At 49.6% G+C, this 20,797-nt stretch overlaps 1 protein-coding gene across 1 annotated transcript; it reads left to right on the top strand.

The window, feature by feature from the left end:
- The first annotated feature begins 5,420 nt into the window (after positions 1 to 5,420).
- Positions 5,421 to 20,293, top strand: SLC34A2 (solute carrier family 34 member 2). Its single transcript, XM_059674007.1, has 13 exons — positions 5,421 to 5,561; positions 9,651 to 9,765; positions 9,868 to 10,002; positions 11,011 to 11,139; positions 12,392 to 12,535; positions 13,452 to 13,563; positions 14,656 to 14,851; positions 15,577 to 15,672; positions 16,008 to 16,128; positions 16,290 to 16,457; positions 16,854 to 16,970; positions 17,062 to 17,186; positions 18,432 to 20,293. Exons 1-13 carry the CDS (start codon positions 5,436 to 5,438, stop codon positions 19,053 to 19,055), a joined length of 2,208 nt encoding a protein of 735 aa, XP_059529990.1. The 5' UTR covers positions 5,421 to 5,435; the 3' UTR covers positions 19,056 to 20,293.
- The last annotated feature ends 504 nt before the right edge of the window (positions 20,294 to 20,797 follow it).

Below are 20,797 nucleotides of genomic sequence, written 5' to 3'. Positions count from 1 at the left end.
CTCTTCTGCAGATTTAGGATGAGAGTGGATGGGGCCACCTCACCCCTAGGGAACCACCAGGTTCAGGGATCCCCATAAACAACTCTTCCCAAAGACCAGGGTGAGGGGTCCTACCCAGTTCTCAGGGCAGGAGCTGTCAGCAGGGGATTGGCAAGAGGCATTTGCAAGTTTTGGAGTCAATAACTTCAAAGAAATTTTAAGGACAAAGACAAATGCTCACAACATTCATAACGGGAGGAATAGGGAAATCAAAGCAAATGTATCGAATGCTAGCAGTTCTAGTAACATCTCCATAGGCCATCTCAGAAGAGGTTGCTTCAGAAGCTTCTAGAAAGAAGTGAAATTTGGCCAGATTTACCAGAAAGGGGAGGGATCATGTGACTTGACCCCAGGTTGGGAGAGGCCCACTTTTGCTACCGCTGCATTTTTCTGAGTCACATTCAATGGTGCCGCTCCTCATTCCCACAGATCAGGAAGAATAGAAATAACAGCTAAGGTAGCAGTTAAAAATGGCAGACCTGCTTGCCCTTTCTCAGAGGTTATAAGATCTGTTTTATTGAGTTCCTTTAAGGACAGAAGCTTGCATTGTTCTGGTAACTAGCGGCTGCTCCCAGCTTACAGTCCTCTGGACACCTGCCCAGTGTAAACATGAACACAGGGGCACGGAGCCCCTCCTCGCTCTTGGCATTCTGAGGTTAATGGTCATTAATCGTGGGAAGGCATCAGGCGCTTTGAGGGAGGGTGGGAGTGTGATGCCTGCGATCAGGTGGCTCTGGGGGGCCTTCCTTCTGCAGAGAGCCAGGTTCTGATAAAGAAGGAACCAGCACAAAGTGCAGGTCATGATGATGATGATGGCGCAGGATGTCCTCTGTCATTCATTCCACAATGGCAATTGTGCTCTGAGTTGGGCACCCCTCCAGGTTTGGGGAACACAGCGGTGGGAGACAAACACCCCTGGTTTCATGCAGCTCATCCTCTGTTGTTCTCGAGAACCGAGGTTCTAGGAAGATTTAAACAGTGATGCTGGTGGAGAGAGAACTAGCGAGCAGCTAGTGCGCTTGCTGCATTTGGCCAGGTACGAAATTTCATTTGGCTTCTTGGAGTTTTAAATATATGTTTGTTGATTTCAGAGAGGAAGGGAGAAGGAGAGAGAGAGATAGAAACATCTGTGAGAGAGAATTATTGATCGGATGCCTCCTGCACGCCCCACACTGGGGGATCAAGCCCACAACCTCGGCATATGCCCTGACCAGGAATCAAACCGTGACCTCCTGGGTCATAGGTCGACACTCAACCACTGAGCAATACCAGCTGGTTTTAAAATAAGTTTTCAGCCAACATCAAACATTCTGAAATCTTACCTAGAGGTCTTACTTTCTGGCTTCTGAAGTGTGAAACAGCAACCTGTTCCTCTTTTCCAACAGCAACATCGGCTGAACCGAGGGAGGGCTGCCCCTTTGAGGGGGAGTAAGTGGGTCAGTCCACTGTTCTGGCCTTTCCTCTCAAGCTCTGCCTGGCCACCGTGTGGGACCTGCCTCTCACTTCCCTACTTTTTTCTTTGCCTCTTTTCACCTCTTCCTCTTCTATTTTGTTTTCTTCTGTTATTTAAAAAAAAAAATTGTTGACATTATTACTGATGTCCTCATCCCTCCCCAGCTTTGCCCACCTCCACCCAGCCTCCCCTCCCCCTTATCCTCTGGCCAGCACCACGCTGTTGTCTGTGCCTTTGGGCTATACATATATGTTCTTTGGCTAATCCCTTCACCTTCTTTCATCCAGTCCCTCTCCCCTCACCTCTGCACTTATTTTTGAATCAATTTTCCTTGTCAATCTGTAAACTGTCTTGAATTCTTTTTGGAGCATCATACAAATAGATAGGAAATAAAGCCACCTGCTCCCACTGCCAGAGATAACCACTGTGAACATTTTTGTGTACTGCTTTTCCCTGCATGTTTGTGTACATATTTAAGTCAGGTTGAAAACAGCCTATAATTATGTCAGCCCGAGTTCTCACAGCAAGGTAACATTATTTGACATTTCCCAAGTTCTGGCTGCATCCAAGGGGATTGATAGCTTGCCAGTAGGCCTGACTAAGCACCCCTAGAATTATCAGCGCTGTCACAGGGCCCCAAAGAAGCTAAAGGGCTGTGAGGTGAGGTGTTTGGGAGTCACTCAACATGTCTTCCTTTAACATCTCCAACAGGCCTGCTGGACCCAGACTCCACTGAGAACAGAAGGGAGAGGATTTCAGCCTCTTGGAAGATGTTCAGAGCTGTGAGTCCCTGCTTAATTTTACATTATTTTATCTTCTGGCTTTAATTACGTGATTAGGAATTACTTGTGATAAAAAGTTATATATTCTAATAACTTAAAAGTTTCCTTGGTTAAAAATGTTGAAGTAGAAAGTGAAATATTGAGGGAACAATTGGGACCTTTACATTTCAATCCCCCAACCCATGAAGACACAATTTATTTGGAAGTCTATTGTGAAAAGGTCATACAATAATCTATGAAGGAAACACAAATAGGGCGACAATGGCTGTGGGCAGGAGAAATGCTCACTGACGCTCTCTGAGACCTGAAGGACAAAGAGTGTCCATGTGAAAATGGGAGAATGTCCCAGGTACAAGGGATGGCAAGAGCAAAGGTGGGTTGTGTGACAGAAGCAGAAGGTCCAACTGGCATAGAAGTCACCTTTCTCAACTCCTGGTCATCACCCAAGTTGTGAGACCGAGTGACAATCTGACCTGACCCATCCTGGTTACCACAGGCCCTCTGCATGGCCCAACTTGTTAGTCTTATTTCTAATATGTGTGTCCTTGGAAAGTGGGAGTTTAGTGCCAGTGGCCTCAATTATTTAGAACCTAGCCCAGTACTAGGTAGTAAGAAAGTTTTCTGCTTATAATAGTAAATATTAACTTAATAGTAAATACAGGGTGTCCCCCCACCAAAAGTGTATGCACACTTTGGCTGTCATTTTTCATTCCAATGGGCTAATCTGAAAAGAAAGAAACATCAGTTGAGCTACCAGCTGTTAAAATGTGTATACATCTTTTGGGGACCCCCTGTATTTAGTCTAGGTTGTCAAAGATGCACAGAAATAGACCCATCGGACCTTTTGGGTTTACTTACTCTTGCTTTACAGCTATGATGACTTAACTGAAAAAGGTGAGCTATTTTCTTAATCCACAACAGGTTAGAAATACCAATGGGTGATAAGCAGGGTGGTCACTGCTACATACAGCTATTGTGATAACTCAGGAAGTGCCTCACAGCATCTTACTTTCTAGAAACGGGAAGTTCTCAATGGTGAAGCATACCTGGCTCTGGGGGCTCAGTAGGGGATGTGGCCTGTACTAATCAGCTCACAGTTTTGTAGCCTGGAGGCAAGACGCTGGTTGACCTCGTCCAGCCTCAAGCTCAAATTAATGATACCATTTAATTCAATCAATTCTGCCTTATTGGATGGTGTAGGCACAAACCAGTATGAATGATGAAAGTACTTTAACATAAGCTGTATGCTTACAGCACTAAGGTGATGGGTTCTGTGTCTGAGATGGAATAAAGACAAAAATATTCTGCATCAAACTAAAGGGAGAGTCCACACACACCCACAGTCTACCTTTCCTCCACACTTTGTACAAAAAGTAATAGAAAAACTATAATCCAAAATGAGAGCCAGACATCAGCCCTGATCTATTACCAAGATCCATACATATTTTTAAAAAGATCCCCTGATTGAACCAGCATTTTGCCTTTTCAGTTGGAACATAAGAGGGAAACCTTTCTTTTTCCAAGTTTTTTGAAATTTTGATCTGTCTATTGCCTCCTTGTTGGGGTGATAAAGGAGATGTGAAGACGGTAAGGTCTGGGTCCCACATCAGAACCACTGCAGGAGGCTTGCCTGAATGAATGTCAAATGAAGGCTGGCCTCTGGGAGCCCCTGAGCTGGGTCTGCAGCCCTCACCACCAGCGCTGGAGGCGGAGCTGAGCTCAATGAATACCAGGGGTGATCACTGTCTCCAAAGGCTGGCTTTTAAGTCTAGCACCCACTCACAAAAAACCAGTGTCCCTCCAATAAGAATAATTTGCTTGCTGATGCCCGCTCTTCAAGCAGTATGTCCTGGCCTCTGGACCGATGTGACCAGCATCTGAGGCTGTGGAGTAATGGCCTCAAGGTTCTAGATGAGTCTAATCAAAGCTTTCCATTCATCTCCCAACATCGGAGGTTCCCAGGGAAACTGAAATGGTTAACCCTGAGCACTCATCCTGTGCCAGTGACTGTTCTATGTGCTAAGATACTTTAGCTCATCTTATTCAGATAGGGATGAGCATTCCCATTTTACACAGGAGCAAATGAAGGTAGGGGGAGCAAGGGGCAGGGCCCAGGACTGATCTCAGGCAGTGTGACGCCAGTCAGCCGCGGGGAGATCCTGGTTGGCTCTGCAGGTTCCTGGAAGCAGCACTCTGACTTCTCCCTGAGGGCGGAGGGTGAGGGCGGCAGCGGAGAGAGCTGTTGGCTGCGGAATGAAAACAGCCTACCTCCCATGGGGTACGCCCACTACATATTAGCTGTGGGCGGCTGGTCCGCTAGTTAGCTGCTTAGCTGATCAGCCTCACTTTCCTCAGCTGTAAAACCAGGGCCCTGTGGCAGAGGGAATAAGACCTGGGTTTTGCAGTGAGACCCAGGTTTGATCCTGGCTCAGCAAATCCTGAGTAATCCCATGTCATGCCTCCCAGCGCTCTAAGGCCTCAACTACAAAGGGAGCTGCTCTGAGCCCAGGGAAGGCGTTTGTGTACGCATTGGAAACCTGTCAGCCTGGCCGGGTTGCTGTTAGGATAAGCGTGGTGATGGGCTCTCCCTGGCACGGGTTTGAATGGAAAAAATTGGGGGACGACACAGGGTACACACAGGCAGCTCAAACAGTGAAATAGGGCCATGGTTTGCTTCCTCAACTTGGCCCATCCAGCCATGTCCCGTCTCAGACCCAGGGCTCCTCGTGTCCATTGCTCAGTCCGGGCTACTAAAGCAGAAAGCATCCCAAAGACGGGTGAGGCCGAACAATCCTGGCTTTGTTTGGAAAGGTTTGGTCCCTCAGTTTTCTAGCTGGTGTTTATCTGACTTCCTCGGCTCCGGAGGAGCTAAACTAGCAGATTCAGGTTCTTGGGGAGGGGAAAGGTGGGAACCCGGAGCCCCACTAGCGCCCATGTGCTGGGATCCTTTGTGTCATGCCTTGGGACAGAGCAGAGCGCGCCAGCCCGGGACAGGGGCGCACGGGGCGCGGGCACGTTCGCTGCCTTCCGTCTCCTGGGAAAGGCTGAGATTTCTCCCCGCAGCCGGCCGCCTCTCTTTCCTCCGCGCAGCCGGGCGAGGTCACGTTGGGCTCATTAAGCCAGCAGGTAGGCAGTGCACTGGCGCGACAGGCGGTCCTGGAATGTGCGAGGGGCGTGGTGACAGCCTCTGCCGCCGGCCTCTTTGCGCAACACCTTGGCTATATAACCGGGCCGCTGCGCTGCACCTGAGTGACTGCTTGGGTCCACTACCTGCGCAGGGAGCGCTGGTGAGTACCGCCGCCCCGGCCAGGGCGCTTCCCGCTCCCATCTCACGCTCTCTTGAGAACCTTAAACTACTTAATTCTTTTAGATATCCCTCCATGCTGACCTCAAGGAAACTTGGCTGGCTTTGGGCTGAGGAAGAGGAAAAAAATCACAAACCTCCAAATTTTCAGATTTCTTTCTTAGCATTACTGCTATAGCTATTACTACAGCTCCTATGAGTGCACTCCTGCTACTGGCAGTTATGAATGAGTCACACTTGGGGAATTCTCAAATTATAGATAGTTAGGGCTCGTGGTTTGGGGAGGGAAAGGGGGTGGGGAATGGAAGTATTATGCGGCATCAGGAGGGCTAGGTGCTCTGTTTAGTCAGTGATTCTCTCTGTGACCCAAGGCAGGTCCCTCAGTCTCTGAGTCTCTGCTTACCCTCTTTACAAGAACAGGCATTTGAGATTTGAGCTGAAATTCTAGGTCTGTGTGGCTGTCCCCTGCTGCACACCCCCATCCCACCCCCACCCAGCATGACTTCCACTGCTAAGTTGTTCTTTCTCTTAAGTGACTGCAAGGTACAGTGCAAACTTGTTCACCGGGGCAGGTGGCCAGAATCAGGAGAGGGCTGGCCTGTCCCTCATCTTGTCTTGGGAGGACAGAGCCCACAATTTTTCAATGTTCTGAGGGTATCAGGCCAGATAACCAGGGGAGTGGCTAACCAGGAGAGAGATGGGCACAGGTGCAGCTTCGGGGGGATCCAGGCTCTCCAGGCCAGAAAGAGGGCGGCCGATGGAATGGCGCTAATTCAGTCTTCAGATCCCCTGGGAGATGCCTGCCCTAGGTCACTGGTATTGAGGTGAACGGAGTAGAACCCCTCCTGCTCCTTCCCAAGGAGGCAGCTTCCTCCAACATTTCATGGAGGCAGCTTGCTGGTTTCATCGGGTGCAATCCTCCCTCCCTGTGTGTTGGGTTCACCAAGCGATTTCTGGGTTAGCCCTCCTGTGATGGAGTTCATTCGCCTACACTTTGTTGGGAATGTTTGCAAAGTTGTGCCTCCTAGGAGGCCATTGTTTCAGAGTGTTAAACGTGTTTGAATCTCTTGGTTTGTGCCAACCAACCAGCTGATAATGATCTGCTGGCAAGAAGGGCATGCTTCCAAAATCCACCCCAAATCGCTCAACCACTCATTAAAAGAAGTCCCCAGTGGTGGGAGGACCTCTGGTTTATTACTGTTAGACACAGAGTTGACAAAAATAGCCTGAGTTCAACTTAAGAAAGAAGGCAGCCACTTTCCACCCCATCTTCCTCACCACCCTCCTCCCATCCCATCCCAACCCTACCCTGGGGACAGAATGGCTGTATCAGCAGGGAGCAAGCAGGATGTCTCAGGGAGTTAAGTCATCCCAATGGATTTTAATCATGCAGAAGAGTCCAAAAAGGGGGATGCAAAATGATGGAAATGTGTTTTAAATGTTTATTATTATAAATTAGCCCTTTAACCCCCCCCCCCAATGCAATGCAAAATAATTGATATAGTTTTATAATTATACAGGATTTCCTGAAAATGTTCTAAACCCAAATTTAAGGTACACTGGGAGGGTGGTATGGTATTGGGGCCCTACTTCAAAGAGAGGGCAAATGTCTTTAAAAATCCTATTAGTGCGTATCAAAAGTCCAAATTAAAGCCATGCAGCAACATAAAACCAGGCCAACTGCTTCCCTGTCTCCTGTCCCACACCCCTCCCTCCCACCACTACCAGGCCCTTGGGGGCTATGTTGCCTAAAGGCAGCTAAAGAAAAATAGTCACCACCCTCTTGGGAATTTTTGGTCTTGATCATTTTTTTCAAAGTGTAAGAAAACATTCCCTCGAAGTGCAGTGTGATGCTCGGGGGTAACTTGCGGACGAGGCTTGCAGCAGTGCCTGGCACAGTGCACTCAGCAAGCAGTCTGGCTGCTAAGTGCCCTGCATGCTGGGCTGCAGAGGGATCCTCCCTGTGCTTGGGGCGGCCCCAGGGGGAGAAAGTGAGGGTGGCTTGGTCTGTCTGCAGGATGCTGCCTCATGCCTCCTTTCCCCACTTTTTCAGATGTCCTTGGGCTGAGCTCCAGCAGCCCCAGAACAGGTCCGGTTTGGAAAGACCCAAACAAAGCAGAGTGTAGGGGTTGGGTGACTGCCAGGTGCCCTACATTTCCCTGTTACACAGGTCTGAGAGGAGCCAAGACATTTCCTCTCCTTAGCCTGCAAGACTTCCTGTTGGCATGGGGTGCGCAGGTGGATGCAGGAATTTGAGCCAAAAGGACTGTCAACACAGCCAGATGGACTGTAGGGACCAGTGGTGGGAAGTGAAGGAGTAGGTGTGTGATCGTAACCCCAGCCTCATGCTCAGACACCAAAAGCCCCTTTCTGGGCACCAGAACTGCCAACATAGGTGCCTTTACTCTTCTCGGCTCCAGTGGCAGGCAGCGAGAGCGTGCTGGAGTGTGGCCTTGGGGAGGCCGGGGAGGAACAGCTGCGTCAGGAGTGAGGTGTTAGGAGAAAGCCTTTGGAGCCTTTTAACTCCTAGCTTTATCAATATGAGTAACAGTACATCCCTGAACCTTCTTACCTTTGTGGATTTGGGGGTTGGGCTGTATCTTAAAATTTAGAAATTTCAGATGGAAGAAAATAACAATCACCCCATCCCACCATCCACTCTGAACCCCATGGAACATTTCTGGGTCCTTATTGAAGTGCTGTGAATGGGACAACAATTGCCCTTTATTCACAATTTTCCTGGCTTTTTATTGTTGTTGTATTTTGTTGTTGTTGTTCTGATTCTTTACAACCTCTTTAATGGCATGCCACTACACTGAACGGAGGCACCCTAGTAAACTCCCTATTTACATTCTCCTCTCTGACAGTGCAGCAAGGTCTCTGGTCTCCATCAAGTTCATTTCATCAGCAAACATTTCTGAGCACTGCCATGTGCCAGGCAGAGCTGCAGACCCCAAGGATGCAGTGAGCTAGACAAAGCCTCCTTCAAAGAGGCGATCAGCGCCGGGCAGGTCTTTTTAACTGTCTTAGGGAAAATCTTCAACCCCTAATTCCTAGTAGTAAAATGACAGGGTCAAGATTTATGTAAAATGGGTGGCTCTTTAGCCATTTTGCCAAATGTTCTCCGGCATTGCCTGTAGTGCTCATCTTACTGCATCCTCTCCAGTATGACATATTTTTTTACAAAAACTTTTTTTTTTACTCATTTTATTTAATTTGCACATATTGGGTTACTGACAAGGCTGAACTCTTATTTGTAGCCACTTGTACTTCCTCTTCTGTGACCTGTTTGTTCTAGTCCTTTGGGTTGCATTGTGTCAGGAGCCACACTTCCACTCCATGTCCCTGAGAAAGCCTTGGCCAGGGAAATGGGTTCTGAGGAAGGAAGCCTGGAAAGAACAGGGTCTGACAAATTAATCCAGGCAGCATGGCACAGTAATAATCGCTACTATTTCTTGGTGCCAGGCACTTTACTAGGTATCACCATTAACCTCACAACCCTGCAAAAAAGAATTGCCCCCACTCTATACATGGGGACACAGACACTTGATATCCAGAGGCATAAAGGGACTTGAGTAAGCACACGGCCCTTGATCAAGGGCACCTCTAGGATTTGAGCCAGGTCTAATGTGTCTTGCTTATGGCAGAAGACCTGACGGTTGGTTAAAGCAGGTGAACTGTATATGAGCATATAGGTTAAGTCCACTGGGGGCGCCTTGGAGGATCATGAGGACTTGGCAGACCGAGAATCTATGAAGGTGGATGCGTTTGCATCCTCTTTCTGACTGAAGGGGACAGTCAAGACAGAGGACGAGACAGGGAGTAGGGAAATCAAAGGTGGTTAGAGTGAAATAGAGGTCAGGCTGGCATGGAAACACACATGAAGAAGTGGTTGAGGGAGGCCTACAGAGGAGTGTAATACGGCGCTGAAGAGCCCACACTTAGGAGGTGTAAGCACAACACTCATCCACTCCCCCAACCCTTGCAGCTGCTGGCTCTCCCTGCCATGACATCTGAGTGACCTCCTTTCAGTGGCTGCTCCTTTAAGCTCTGTTTTCCCACCTACCCACAGACCATGGCTCCTTGGCCTGAGGTGGAAAATGCCCAGCCCAACCCAGGTAAATACATCGAAGGCATCACGAGCCAACAGCCCCCCACGGATGGGAAAGGAAAGGAGACCAACAAAAGTAAGTGCTGCTCATCCAGTCCCCAGGGGCCTCCTGTGGGGACCCCAAGAGACACGGGTCTGATTCATCATTTCTCCTGGCCTTTGTTGTTTGTTTGGCCAGATGTCGCCGGGACCTCTGAAACCAAGATTGAACTTCTGCCATCCCACTCCACTGCCACCCTGATCGAGGAGCCCACCGACACAGAAGACCCCTGGGACCTGCCCGAGTTTCAGCACAAGGGGATCAAGTGGACAGGTAAAATGAGATCGGCAAGGGAGCGAGCTCACCACCATTACAGTATCGCCTCCCTTCCCACTGTCCTGATGCCCTTCGAACAAAGGGCCCGGCCAGGGTGGTCACCCGACAGTCTAGGAGGCTTGGAGTGAAAGCATGGAGTGATGATTGGTGAATTCTTGGTACTTTCTTTCGTTCATTCGGCAAATGTGCCATTGCTGGGGTTATAACCAGGCTGGGCACGGTGCTGCTCCTTAATTACCCATTGCGTGCTGACCAGCTCCTGGGTACTGTCAAGGTGCTGTGGCTGCAGCAGTGAGCAGTTAGGGTCCCTGCTCTGAAAGCTGGAAGGGGGGCGGGGGGGGGGGGTGTCCCCTTCCCTAAATGCAAGCATCAGAGAAGCCTTCTGGAAGACAGAGGTAGTATAGCCACAATAGCCGGGCAAGCAAATGCTGCACTATTTTCCTGGTTCAGGGTGTAAGGTGATCTGTGGATTGCAGGACAGGGAGGGGAAGGGAGCTTTTGAGGTGGGAGGGGTGAGAACCACTTTAAAAGCAGAGAAAATAGCCATCAAGGATGCAGCATTGCCCAAGCCCCCCCCAAATGGAGGCTGTGATTGCTACCTTGCAGCCACCTCTTAGAAAATAGTCTGTGCTGTTCAGAGGAGCTTAGGAGAGCCATTATCTCTGACCCCACACTCAGCGGGTGGTAAGTGCTCTTCACCGCCTCGCTCAGTGACAGGCGCTCAGCTGAGCATGGAGCCTGGCTTGCTTGTCCCAGACTACACCGAACCCCTCCTCCCCAGTGCACATCCTGTGGAGACACTGCAGGGCTTTCAACTAAGTGGGCGATAGTGGTAATTTCCCTGAAACTGCAGCCACAGCTGCCCACCATCTCTGGGCCTTGCTGTCCATAAGTGCTCACAGGCCCCTGGCTGGGGGTGGAGGGGTTTGGGGGGTTCAGAGTTCACTGCCAAACTCCTCAGGGTTTCAGACACTAAAAGTCTTTGTGCTTTTCCCCATCCCCCAGAGAGAGACACCGAAGGGAAGATTCTGTGTATCTTGCAAGGGATCGGGAAGTTCCTTCTGCTCCTGGGCTTCCTCTACCTGTTCGTGTGCTCCTTGGATGTCCTCAGCAGTGCCTTCCAGCTGGTTGGAGGTATGGAAGGAAGGGCTGAAGGGCTGGGGCAGGGGTGTTCTCATTTGGTTCAGATCCTCGCCAGGCATCAAGCCCTCTCCAGCTGCATTTTAGGGCTGGGAGCCACCTCAGCTCACCTCCCATTTTACAGAGGAGAAAACCGAGGCCTACAGAAGTCTGACAGGCTTAGGTGGCTTAGGCCAGGAGCCAGGGCTGGAGCCAGTTCCAGGCATCCAGGGCCTTGTGTTTGTCCACGAACCTTAGACAGGAAGCTGTTTGACATAGATTTATCTAAGGGATCCCTTCTTTCTTGGGGACCCCCATGTGAGGGGAGTATTGGATAAGAATAATCTTAGGCCAAAGTTACTAAGAGAATCAAAGCTGGACCTTTGCCGGAGAAGGACAGGGGTCCCCAGACTGGGAGAGCCTTCATCCAGCGCTGAGCATGGCCCAGCGTGGCCGTGAAGTGTGAACTCACCACGGGCTTGGTCACCTTTGTACCCCAAATGTGCAACGACACTGACAGCTAGCACTTTGAATGCCTCCTCGGTCCGGGCGTTTTCAGGGGCACTGTCTTCAACATTCCTTCCCATTTAGAGAGGAGAGGGCCGAGGCTCAAAGAGATCCTAAGGCTCACAGCCTGTAATTGGCATAATGACATTCAAATTCAGGTCTGGGGGACACCTGGCACATGGCTTTTTGCACCCCTTGGTGCCTCTCTTGAGAACTCATCTTTATGACTTGGGAGAATTGGGGTAAGTGGCTTACTTTCTGGATGCCACTTCTGGTCAACCTAGTCTGAAGCAATAACAGCAAAGGTCTCAGAGGCACACACAGAAATGACAGCCCCAGCATTCAATTACAGGCTGGGGCTGGGGCTAGGGCTAGGGCTTAAGGGAGGGAGAGTGGATAGATGAGAAGATCCACTCTTGGAGGACAAATCTTATGAATTGGGAATACACCCCAGAGATAGGAGTTGAGACAGGAAATTCACTGGCACCCATAGGGCCAAGTAGAGTTGAGGCCAGGTTCATGACCAGAAGGCTAGTGGTTGAAGAAAGGAAGGGCACAGGATGAAGCCACAAGAGGAACAGGGTCTAGGGGTAGGTGGGGTATGTATCCTGGCATCAAGGCAGTGCAGGGGAAATGCACAAGGGAGCAAGCTGCCACAGGTGCCAGCAGGGCTGGAGGCTGAGATCCACAACCAAATGTCAGCCACTTGGTACCCACCTAACCCTGTAACCTGTGGCCATGATTTGTTTTATTTTTCCAGGAAAAATGGCCGGGAAGTTCTTCAGCAGCAACTCTATCATGTCCAACCCCCTGGCGGGACTGATGATTGGGGTGCTGGTGACAGCCATGGTGCAAAGCTCGAGCACCTCCACATCCATCATCGTCAGCATGGTTGCCTCCTCACGTGAGTTCAGGCACCCATGAACCCAGATCTATTCCAGGCGTTCCCCTTGCAGCTGGGAGCCCGCGATTTATTCTGCATGTGTCCAGGCTTGCCACCCTGATCTCCCCATCTTGTCCTACTATGGTGTGTTCCACTCTGAACCTCAGGCAGCTTCCTGTTTCTGTTTCCATAGCCCAGTCTGAGAATAGACCCTGAATTATCTGGAGCTGTGCTGTCCAGTCCAACAGACACTCGCCATATGTGGCTATTTAATTTCATTTAACCTTAATTGATTTTAATTGAAAATATATAGCCCGGTCACTCAGTTGCACTAGCTATATTTTAAGGGGTCAGTAGGCATATGTGGCGAGCAGCTGCCATTCCAAACTTGAACCTGACTGAGAGTGGAGACAGCTTCCCTGAGTGGGACAAGTGTAAACACATGAATTTTCAACCCAAACCAGCATTTTAGCCAAAATTAACTAGAGCCTTTTCTGGGCCCAATTAGAAAAAGATATTACTTCTTTAAAATAACTTATGTGCTTGAACATTGTGGCACTATATTAATCTTGTTTAGAAAAAGAAATTATACTGCCAGGAATTTGCCATGTTTGTTATTTGTTTTCTGGTCTCCCTCAAGGTGGCCTTGCCTGTGAGGAATTGAGAAAGACACTTCAAAGTAGAGCTCACGAAGGGTTTCTTGGGGTCTGTGGATTCCCTGGAATTATGTGCTCAAAAGTCTTTTTGGTCCATGTTTATATTTCTATATGAGTCGCCCTAGCTTTCGTCAGATTCACTGCAAGGTGCACACAGGTGAAGAGCTGCTGCTCTAGGCAGTGACTAGTCTGATGTATTCAGCCTGCCTGGGGCACCTCAGAACCTGGCCAGGCTGCCTACCTATACTCGCTGGCTTGCTGACTTCCTGTTTCCTACCCAGTGCTGACGGTGCGGACTGCCATTCCCTTTGTCATGGGAGCCAACATTGGAACCTCAATCACCAACACCCTTGTGGCGCTCATGCAGGCAGGAGACCGGAATGTATTCAGAAGGTAGGAGGCTCAGAACTAGCCCTTGACACCAACAGGCCCATCGGTGTTGGCCAGCTTGTCATAACTACCTCTAGATCGCCACTGAGAATGTGCTTGTCAGCCCTGGCCCGCCTATTCCTGGCCATAGGGGAGTGCAGCTGAGGGTAGGGATCATGACTGGAAACAGCCCCCTGATCTGCACAGCGGGGGTAGGATTGGCACCATCACTGTGTTGTCTAAAGGAGTAAACACAGTCATACAGGTAAACACTTAGCAAGGTGCCTGGCACAGAGTCAGGGTTCCCTAAATGCAAGCCCTAGCTAGAAGCTTACCACTTGCAACATGGTGCAGTTAAGACAAGGCCAGCTAGGTTGTGGTTTCCTGTCCTGCTTAGTCAGAAATAATTATAACCCTAAGCTTTCATTCTTGGCCAGCTCAACCCATGCCACTGTTTCTTTGTTCTTCACTAGCCTGCTACTGAAAGGCAAAATGTAGCTTTTGTGGATGTGGATGTGTGAGATACGAAATGGGGCGGGCTGGAACCAGGCAAAGGGAACCCTTTGCTTCCAAAAGGTTAATGTAAAAAGTAAGCACATTTCCTGGCCTCTTTTCTAACAGGCGACAGCTTTCTTTCTTTTTTACTAAGATAGAGAGGCAGTTTTTAGCTTGTCTGTGTGATGTTCGTGCAGTGGGTCAGGCATTGGCCTTGGACAGGCTGGTTGGGGGGCAGTAGTCGTAGATGAAACACTACTGGACATTATCCAGGGTGTTTGCTCATCTGATCTTCTCAAGAAGCCAAGTTGGCTTTCCTATGCCCCATTTTATTAATGTAGAGAGACAAAGAGGCTAAGCAACTTTGCCGAGAGGAATGGCTGGAATTCAAGGTTTTCTTATCCAGATTTTGGGCTCTTTTCACTGTTAGATGAATTTTTGCCTCTGGATAACCCATGACATACAAACATAAGCATGTAATCTACGGCGGTGCCTGCTCATAGGAATGTGGTTGACCTTGCTCACTGCTGTTGGAGATATTTCAATAGATTGACCTTCCTAGACTGGTGCCCACTTGCTCATTGACTAACCTGGCTGCTGGCTTGGGGTTCCCTTCCATAGGGCTTTTGCAGGGGCCACCGTCCACGACTTCTTCAACTGGCTCTCCGTGCTGGTGCTCCTGCCTGTGGAGGTCTCCACCCACTACCTGGAGGTCCTGACCAACTTGATAGTGGAGTCCTTCCATTTCAAAAGTGGAGAAAATGCCCCGGAACTTCTGAAAGTTATCACGAATCCTCTTACAAAGCAAATTATCCAGGTAAGGTTCAAGTGTTAACTCCCTCCCCCTTGCCCTTCACCCTGCTCAGTCGGGGATGGACAGGAAGGAATCTCTAAATACCGCTATTTGGCTGCCTCTGAAAAAAGCCAAGGAAAATGAAACTGGGGAAACACTAGGTAGTATAATGGACCTTTCTTGTTTCCTTGACCTCAACATGCGTGTCATGTTGGAAGGTGGAGGGAGATGGTGAGTGCTTCTCAAGGCTCAAGCACTGCCCATTGGACACCTGGGGCAACTTTGGTCTCACTACTGACCTCAGCACCAGTGGGGTCACTGGCAAAGTGTTATCCTACTTCCAGCCAAAAAGAAAGGCTACTGCCCTTCCCATCCATCTTCCCCTCTGGTCACCAGAGTCTGTCCATATTATTAAATGAAAGAAGGCTTGGTGAATGTTGCCTTAGGAGAAGGGGCCAGCTTAGACCTTGCCCTCTCACTCTCATTTCTGGTTTTCTCTGCCATTCGGTCACCCAGTGAATACCTACGTGCTTTCTAGGCACCAGTTCACTATTCACATCTTTCACTTGTTTATTTATCAAGCACTTGCTTATGTCTAGGTGCTGACAGGGTGAGCCCCATCTCACCTTTGCAGGGACTTGACCATCTGTTCATCTCCTCTGAGGCCCTGTCTGTAGCAGCCCCTGTGAGTCCCTCCCATGTTCGTTCTGAGTATGTGCTGACTCTCTTCTGTCTATTGCCTTCCTCAGCTGGATAAAAAGGTTATCAACCAGATTGCAATGAATGACCCAGCAGCTCAGAACAAGAGTCTGATCAAGATTTGGTGCAAAACTGTGACCAATGTGGTAAGTTTCTAAGAATATTGGTGGGTGAGTGGACTCTGTACTTGAAGCAAATTCATTCGAAGTGGGCAAATAAAAGGTCAGGCAACAGAAAATTGGAGACTCCTAAAAAATCAAAACTGGCCCATAAGGAAATACGTCCTTGAATGCTAGAATGACAGACAGAATGCAGTAGAATGGAGAGAACCTTTTGCCCCATCCCACACCACAGATACATTATTCTCACTTGGCATTATTTTCATGTCCCATGACTTCTGGCTGCTTCTGTTCCCATTTATGGAGAGACCATGGTCTCTCCCTTCTCCCCACTAAAATTGAGTGTTTTGTTTGCCATCTAGACTCAGATGAATGTCACCGTCCCCTCGATTCAGAACTGCACCTCCCCTGACCTCTGTTGGACAAATGGTTCCCACACCTGGACCATCAAGAACGTGACCCACCGGGAGAACATTGCCAAGTGTGAGTAGAACTCAGAGCATTAGCCACTGGGACGGGCTATCTGGGGTGCTGGTGGTGAACAACCAAGATTCTGTCACTATGAGACACTGGGGCCTAAATTACAATCTGTGGCTTGGGGGACTCCATGCCCTTCTAATAAGGACTTACCATGGTTTCTTCAGGCCAGCACCTCTTTGTGAATGCCAACCTCCTGGATCTTGTTGTTGGCATCATCCTGCTGGTCACCTCCCTGCTGGTGCTCTGTGGCTGTCTGATCATGATCGTCAAGGTCCTGGGCTCTGTGCTCGAGGGGCGAGTAGCTGTTGTCATCAAGAAGACCATCAACACTGGTAGGTGAACTGCCCCCCCCCCCCTCATTCGGGGCTTTCTAGGGTTGGCATCACTGTTGCCACCTCAGGGAAGCTCCTTTAGATTCTTATCTAGCAGCGGCCTCTGTATGGATTTTCTTTGGATTTGAGAAGCTGCAGAAGCTAAGACACTCTTGGCCTTTGAAATCTTTCTTGGCATCTTGGGTGGGACTGGGGAACAGGAACAAACTTGGATTGCATGTTTGCAAGGTCCTGAGAAAGAGCCAGCTCAAATCCAGAACTGTGGAACCATCCTTCCCACGGGTTTCCTACCCTAGCACGTGCACCCACTCTTGTCCTGTGGAGGTGCCCCCCAGGCCTCCATCCCATGCCTTCCTAGAAGGCTTGTGACAGATCACTTTTCCTTTGGTCTTCCAGATTTCCCTTTCCCCTTCTCCTGGCTGACTGGCTACCTGGCTATCTTAGTTGGGGCAGGCATGACCTTCATCGTGCAGAGCAGCTCAGTGTTCACGTCTACTTTGACCCCACTGATCGGTGAGTTTCTCCCTGGCTTCTCCCTCTGGCACTGTTACCATCTCCTGTCATCCTCTGGGACTGAAGTTATGGACTTTGTATTTTCCCCCAGGTGTCGGTGTGATAAGCATTGAGAGGGCGTATCCACTCACGCTGGGGGCCAACATCGGCACCACCACCACCGCCATCATGGCCGCCTTGGCCAGTCCAGGCAAAACCTTGAGGAGCTCACTCCAGGTCAGGAATGCTGCATGGGGCAGGGGCTCTATGGGTGGGATGCGACAATATCAGTGGCCTTGCAAGCAGATGGTTTCTAACAACAACCCTGCTTCTCTTGTTAAGTCTAAATGGTAATGTGGAGGAGAAGCCATCTACTCCTTAGAGAGGCAGTGAGACTCCCATCACTGGCAGTTGATTAAACAAAAGTGGGATGGCCACTTGATAGAGGTAGAAAGAGTATTTTGGAATCATAGACATTATGAAGACCTGAGGTTCTGGCTAAAGCCATGATGTCCAATAGAAATATAATGTGAGTGTAGAATACAAATTTGAGTCACCCAGGTACTTTGAAATTTTTAGTAGCTACATTTAAAGAGTGAAAAGAAACAGGAAGATCAATTTTAATGATGTGTTTATTTAACCCATTACCATTTCAACATGTAATCAATATTTTTAAAATGTGATAATTTACATTCTCTTTTGGACTAAGTCTTTGAAGTAGCCACATTTCAAGTGCTCAGTCGCCACACATGTCTACTGTATTAGCCAGGGCTGGTTCAAGTCCCTAGCCGGATGCCTGGTACCTTGTGGGAGGACAAAGGACAGTGAGTGGCCTCTGAAGTCAGGCTTCCTGGGTTTGAAACCCACCTCTACCTTCTCTCATCTGTTTGACTTTGGGAAAATAGTTTAACCCCATGGTGCCTCAGTTATCTCTAATATCACATGGGGATAATATTCATAGCCACCTCATAGGATATTGTTTGAGGATTGAAGGAATCCACATAACGTGCTTAGAACAGTTGTTTCGCTCATAGTAAACATTATAAACGTCAGCTGCTGATGCTGTTAACTGTCCCCATTCCTCTTTCTCTCCCCTCCCTAGAATGGGGCATTGAGCCAAGGGACCCAGCTGTCCTGCGAGCCTTCCCCTCTGCCCCTCCAGCTCTTAACTGCTCAGCTGGAAACCGCAGGGCCAACACACAGGCCAGCAGTGGGCAAATGCATGAAGTTCATTGTTAGTTTGCCTAAATGACTTCAGGCTCTGAAAACTGTGCTGTAATTCAACTGGTCAACCCCCTCCCAGCCACACACACACACTCCTCCCCTCAACCTGACACATGGTGGGCCCTCAGGCAGTACAGGCCCCTTGACTGTACTACTACCTCAGCCATTCAGCCAGCTAGGTGACACCCCCTTACCCCCACCCCCCACTACCACCACCATGCGACAGACCATTCACCTGTTCAACTTCTTGTGTTTCAGATCGCCCTGTGCCACTTTTTCTTCAACATCACGGGTATCCTTCTGTGGTACCCAATCCCGTTCACCCGCCTGCCCATCCGCCTGGCCAAGGGGCTGGGCAACATCTCAGCTAAGTACCGCTGGTTTGCCGTCTTCTACCTGGTCATCTTATTCTTCCTGGTCCCACTGTCCGTGTTTGGCCTCTCGCTGGCTGGGTGGCCAGTGCTGGTGGGCGTGGGGGTGCCCATCATCCTCGTGATCCTTCTGGTGGTGCTGCTCAAGCTCCTGCAGGCCCGCTGCCCCCGCATCCTGCCCAAGGTGTTCCAGACCTGGAACTTCCTGCCCCTGTGCATGCGCTCGCTGAAGCCCTGGGACATCGCGGTCTCTCTGGCCACCGGCTGCTGCATGAGGAACTGCTGCTGCTGCTGCCGCATCTGCTGCCGCTTCTGCTGCAGGCTCTGCTGCCCCACGTGCTGCCGCTGCAGCAAGTGCTGCCAGGACCCCGTGGAGGAGGAGGACATCCACATCAAGGTCCCCGAGTCCTTTCGTAGCCTCTCCATGGTCGTGGAGGCCCCGGAAGGGGTCCCCAAGTCCAAAGTGGACGCCCTGAACACAAACACCACCTCCAGCCTCACAGCCTTGTAGGGGCTGCCCCCGAGGTGGGAGGAGGGGCCCCAAGTCTCCCTCGCTCCCTCCTGGTTCTGCAACGCCGTTCTCCACTTTGCTGAGAAATGGCATCAACATCAGCTCTGACTCTCATTCCCCTTTGTGCATGTGTCAGCCTGCATGGTCGCTCTGTCTCCGCCCCTGCTCCCTGGTCTCCCACTCCCTGGAAGGTGCAGAAAGAGAATTAGACAATGAAGCCTGGCTCGATAATGATCCCCTCCACCCACCCACTCCTGCACACAGATGGGTTGGCCAATGGGACTTATTCTCAGACGTAACCATCTTCTGAAGTCCCAAGGGAGGAATTTATGGAAGGTTCTCAAAGATGCACACACACATATGCTTTTCTTATTGTGATAAAATTCTCCTTTACCATAGCCTGGCTTCAACCCACAGCAGCTGCCTCCCAGGTGTCCTCTCCCCAGAGCAGGACAGTTTCAGGGCAAGAGGCCTCGGAGAACACAGGCATGGGCCTTTGCTCTCTTCCTAGTGCTCCCCAAGGCTCCCTCACCTGGGCAGGTATGGCTAGTCCAAGCATTTTACCTGCTGAGTCTTTGAGTTTCCAGGATGGGAGCCAGGATGCACTTTGACCCACCTGTTGCCTCATCTTCCTAAGGGGAGATCAGGTGACAGCAGGGTCCGTGTGCATCTGTGGGTCCAAGGGATGTGCTCCTTCTTGCCCCACATGCCCTCTGTGCCTTCTAGAGCCCCAGCTATATTTACCCCTTTGCCCTCCACACTCCTCACCTCTAGTTCTCCCTGGAGAGGAAACTTCAACCAGGTCTGGGGAGGGGGGACTATGCCACAGCACATCCGTCATGACAGGCCAGGACACCAAACCAAACCCTCCCCTGGCCTGCCCCTGTGTAGATACCAATTCCCTAACAGCCATTTATACGCCATATTTATAGCCTTGCACCTGTACAGCGTTTTTATAAGTTATATAGTAATAGTAGTGGGACTTGTTTGGGGCTCTCATTGGAAATGTCAAGGGAAACAAGACTATCTGTATTTTGTAATGCTGGCTTTTCAACACTCCTGTAAGCCCTGCCCGTGCCTCACTGTAAATACAAAAGTTAAGCCTGGATGGGGCTGCGGCCCTCTTTGCACTCTACAAATTGGATCCTTGTACCTGTATTGATTGTATTTTTTTTAACTGGTTGTGGGAAAGAAAAAATAAAGATGACCAAACCCAAAAAGAGTGCGTTGCTTTCAATTACAGGGAAATAAGGGCCTCCTGGAACTGTTTACTAAAAATTTGGGGCTACTTCCCCCTGAAATGTTACTACTCACCACCAGGGCCAGCTTCATAATTTGTTGGTCCCTTTGGTCAAAAGGCAGGAGTAAAGTGCCATTACAGGCATGGCAGGTAGAAAGCTTTCCTTTCCTCCAGCCTCTCCATGGGCTTCTTAGTTCTTTTTTTTTTTTTTGTCAATTCCTCCAGCAGCTCCCCCACCAGAACTGTCTGCCTGCTCTCTCTATTTTGTTTGTTCAGTTTGCTCATTAAATTCCACATGTGTGTGAAATCATGTGGTACTTGTCTTTCTCTGACTGGCTTATTTCACTTACCATAATGCTCCACAGGTTCCTCTATAGTCTCTCTGGTCTTGTCCTTTTTTTTTTCCTCCTCTTTTTCTAGTTTTCTGACTTTTTAAAAGTTTGTTATGAGTTGAAAATGCATTTAATGCACCTAACCTACTGAACAGCCTAGCTTAGCCTCG

This window comes from Myotis daubentonii, chromosome 1 (genome assembly GCF_963259705.1).
Source record: "Myotis daubentonii chromosome 1, mMyoDau2.1, whole genome shotgun sequence".
Lineage (NCBI taxonomy): Eukaryota > Metazoa > Chordata > Mammalia > Chiroptera > Vespertilionidae > Myotis > Myotis daubentonii.
Note: the sequence above shows the minus strand (reverse complement) of the source record. Positions and strands in the feature narration are given on the sequence as shown.

Coding starts and splice junctions, on each gene's coding strand:
- SLC34A2 (XM_059674007.1), top strand. CDS start 5,436: ATGTGCGAGGGGCGTGGTGACAGCCTCTGCCGCCGGCCTCTTTGCGCA. Junction 15,673..16,007: donor GCAAAACTGTGACCAATGTG/GTAAGTTTCTAA, acceptor TTTGCCATCTAG/ACTCAGATGAATGTCACCGT. Junction 16,971..17,061: donor TACTTTGACCCCACTGATCG/GTGAGTTTCTCC, acceptor ATTTTCCCCCAG/GTGTCGGTGTGATAAGCATT.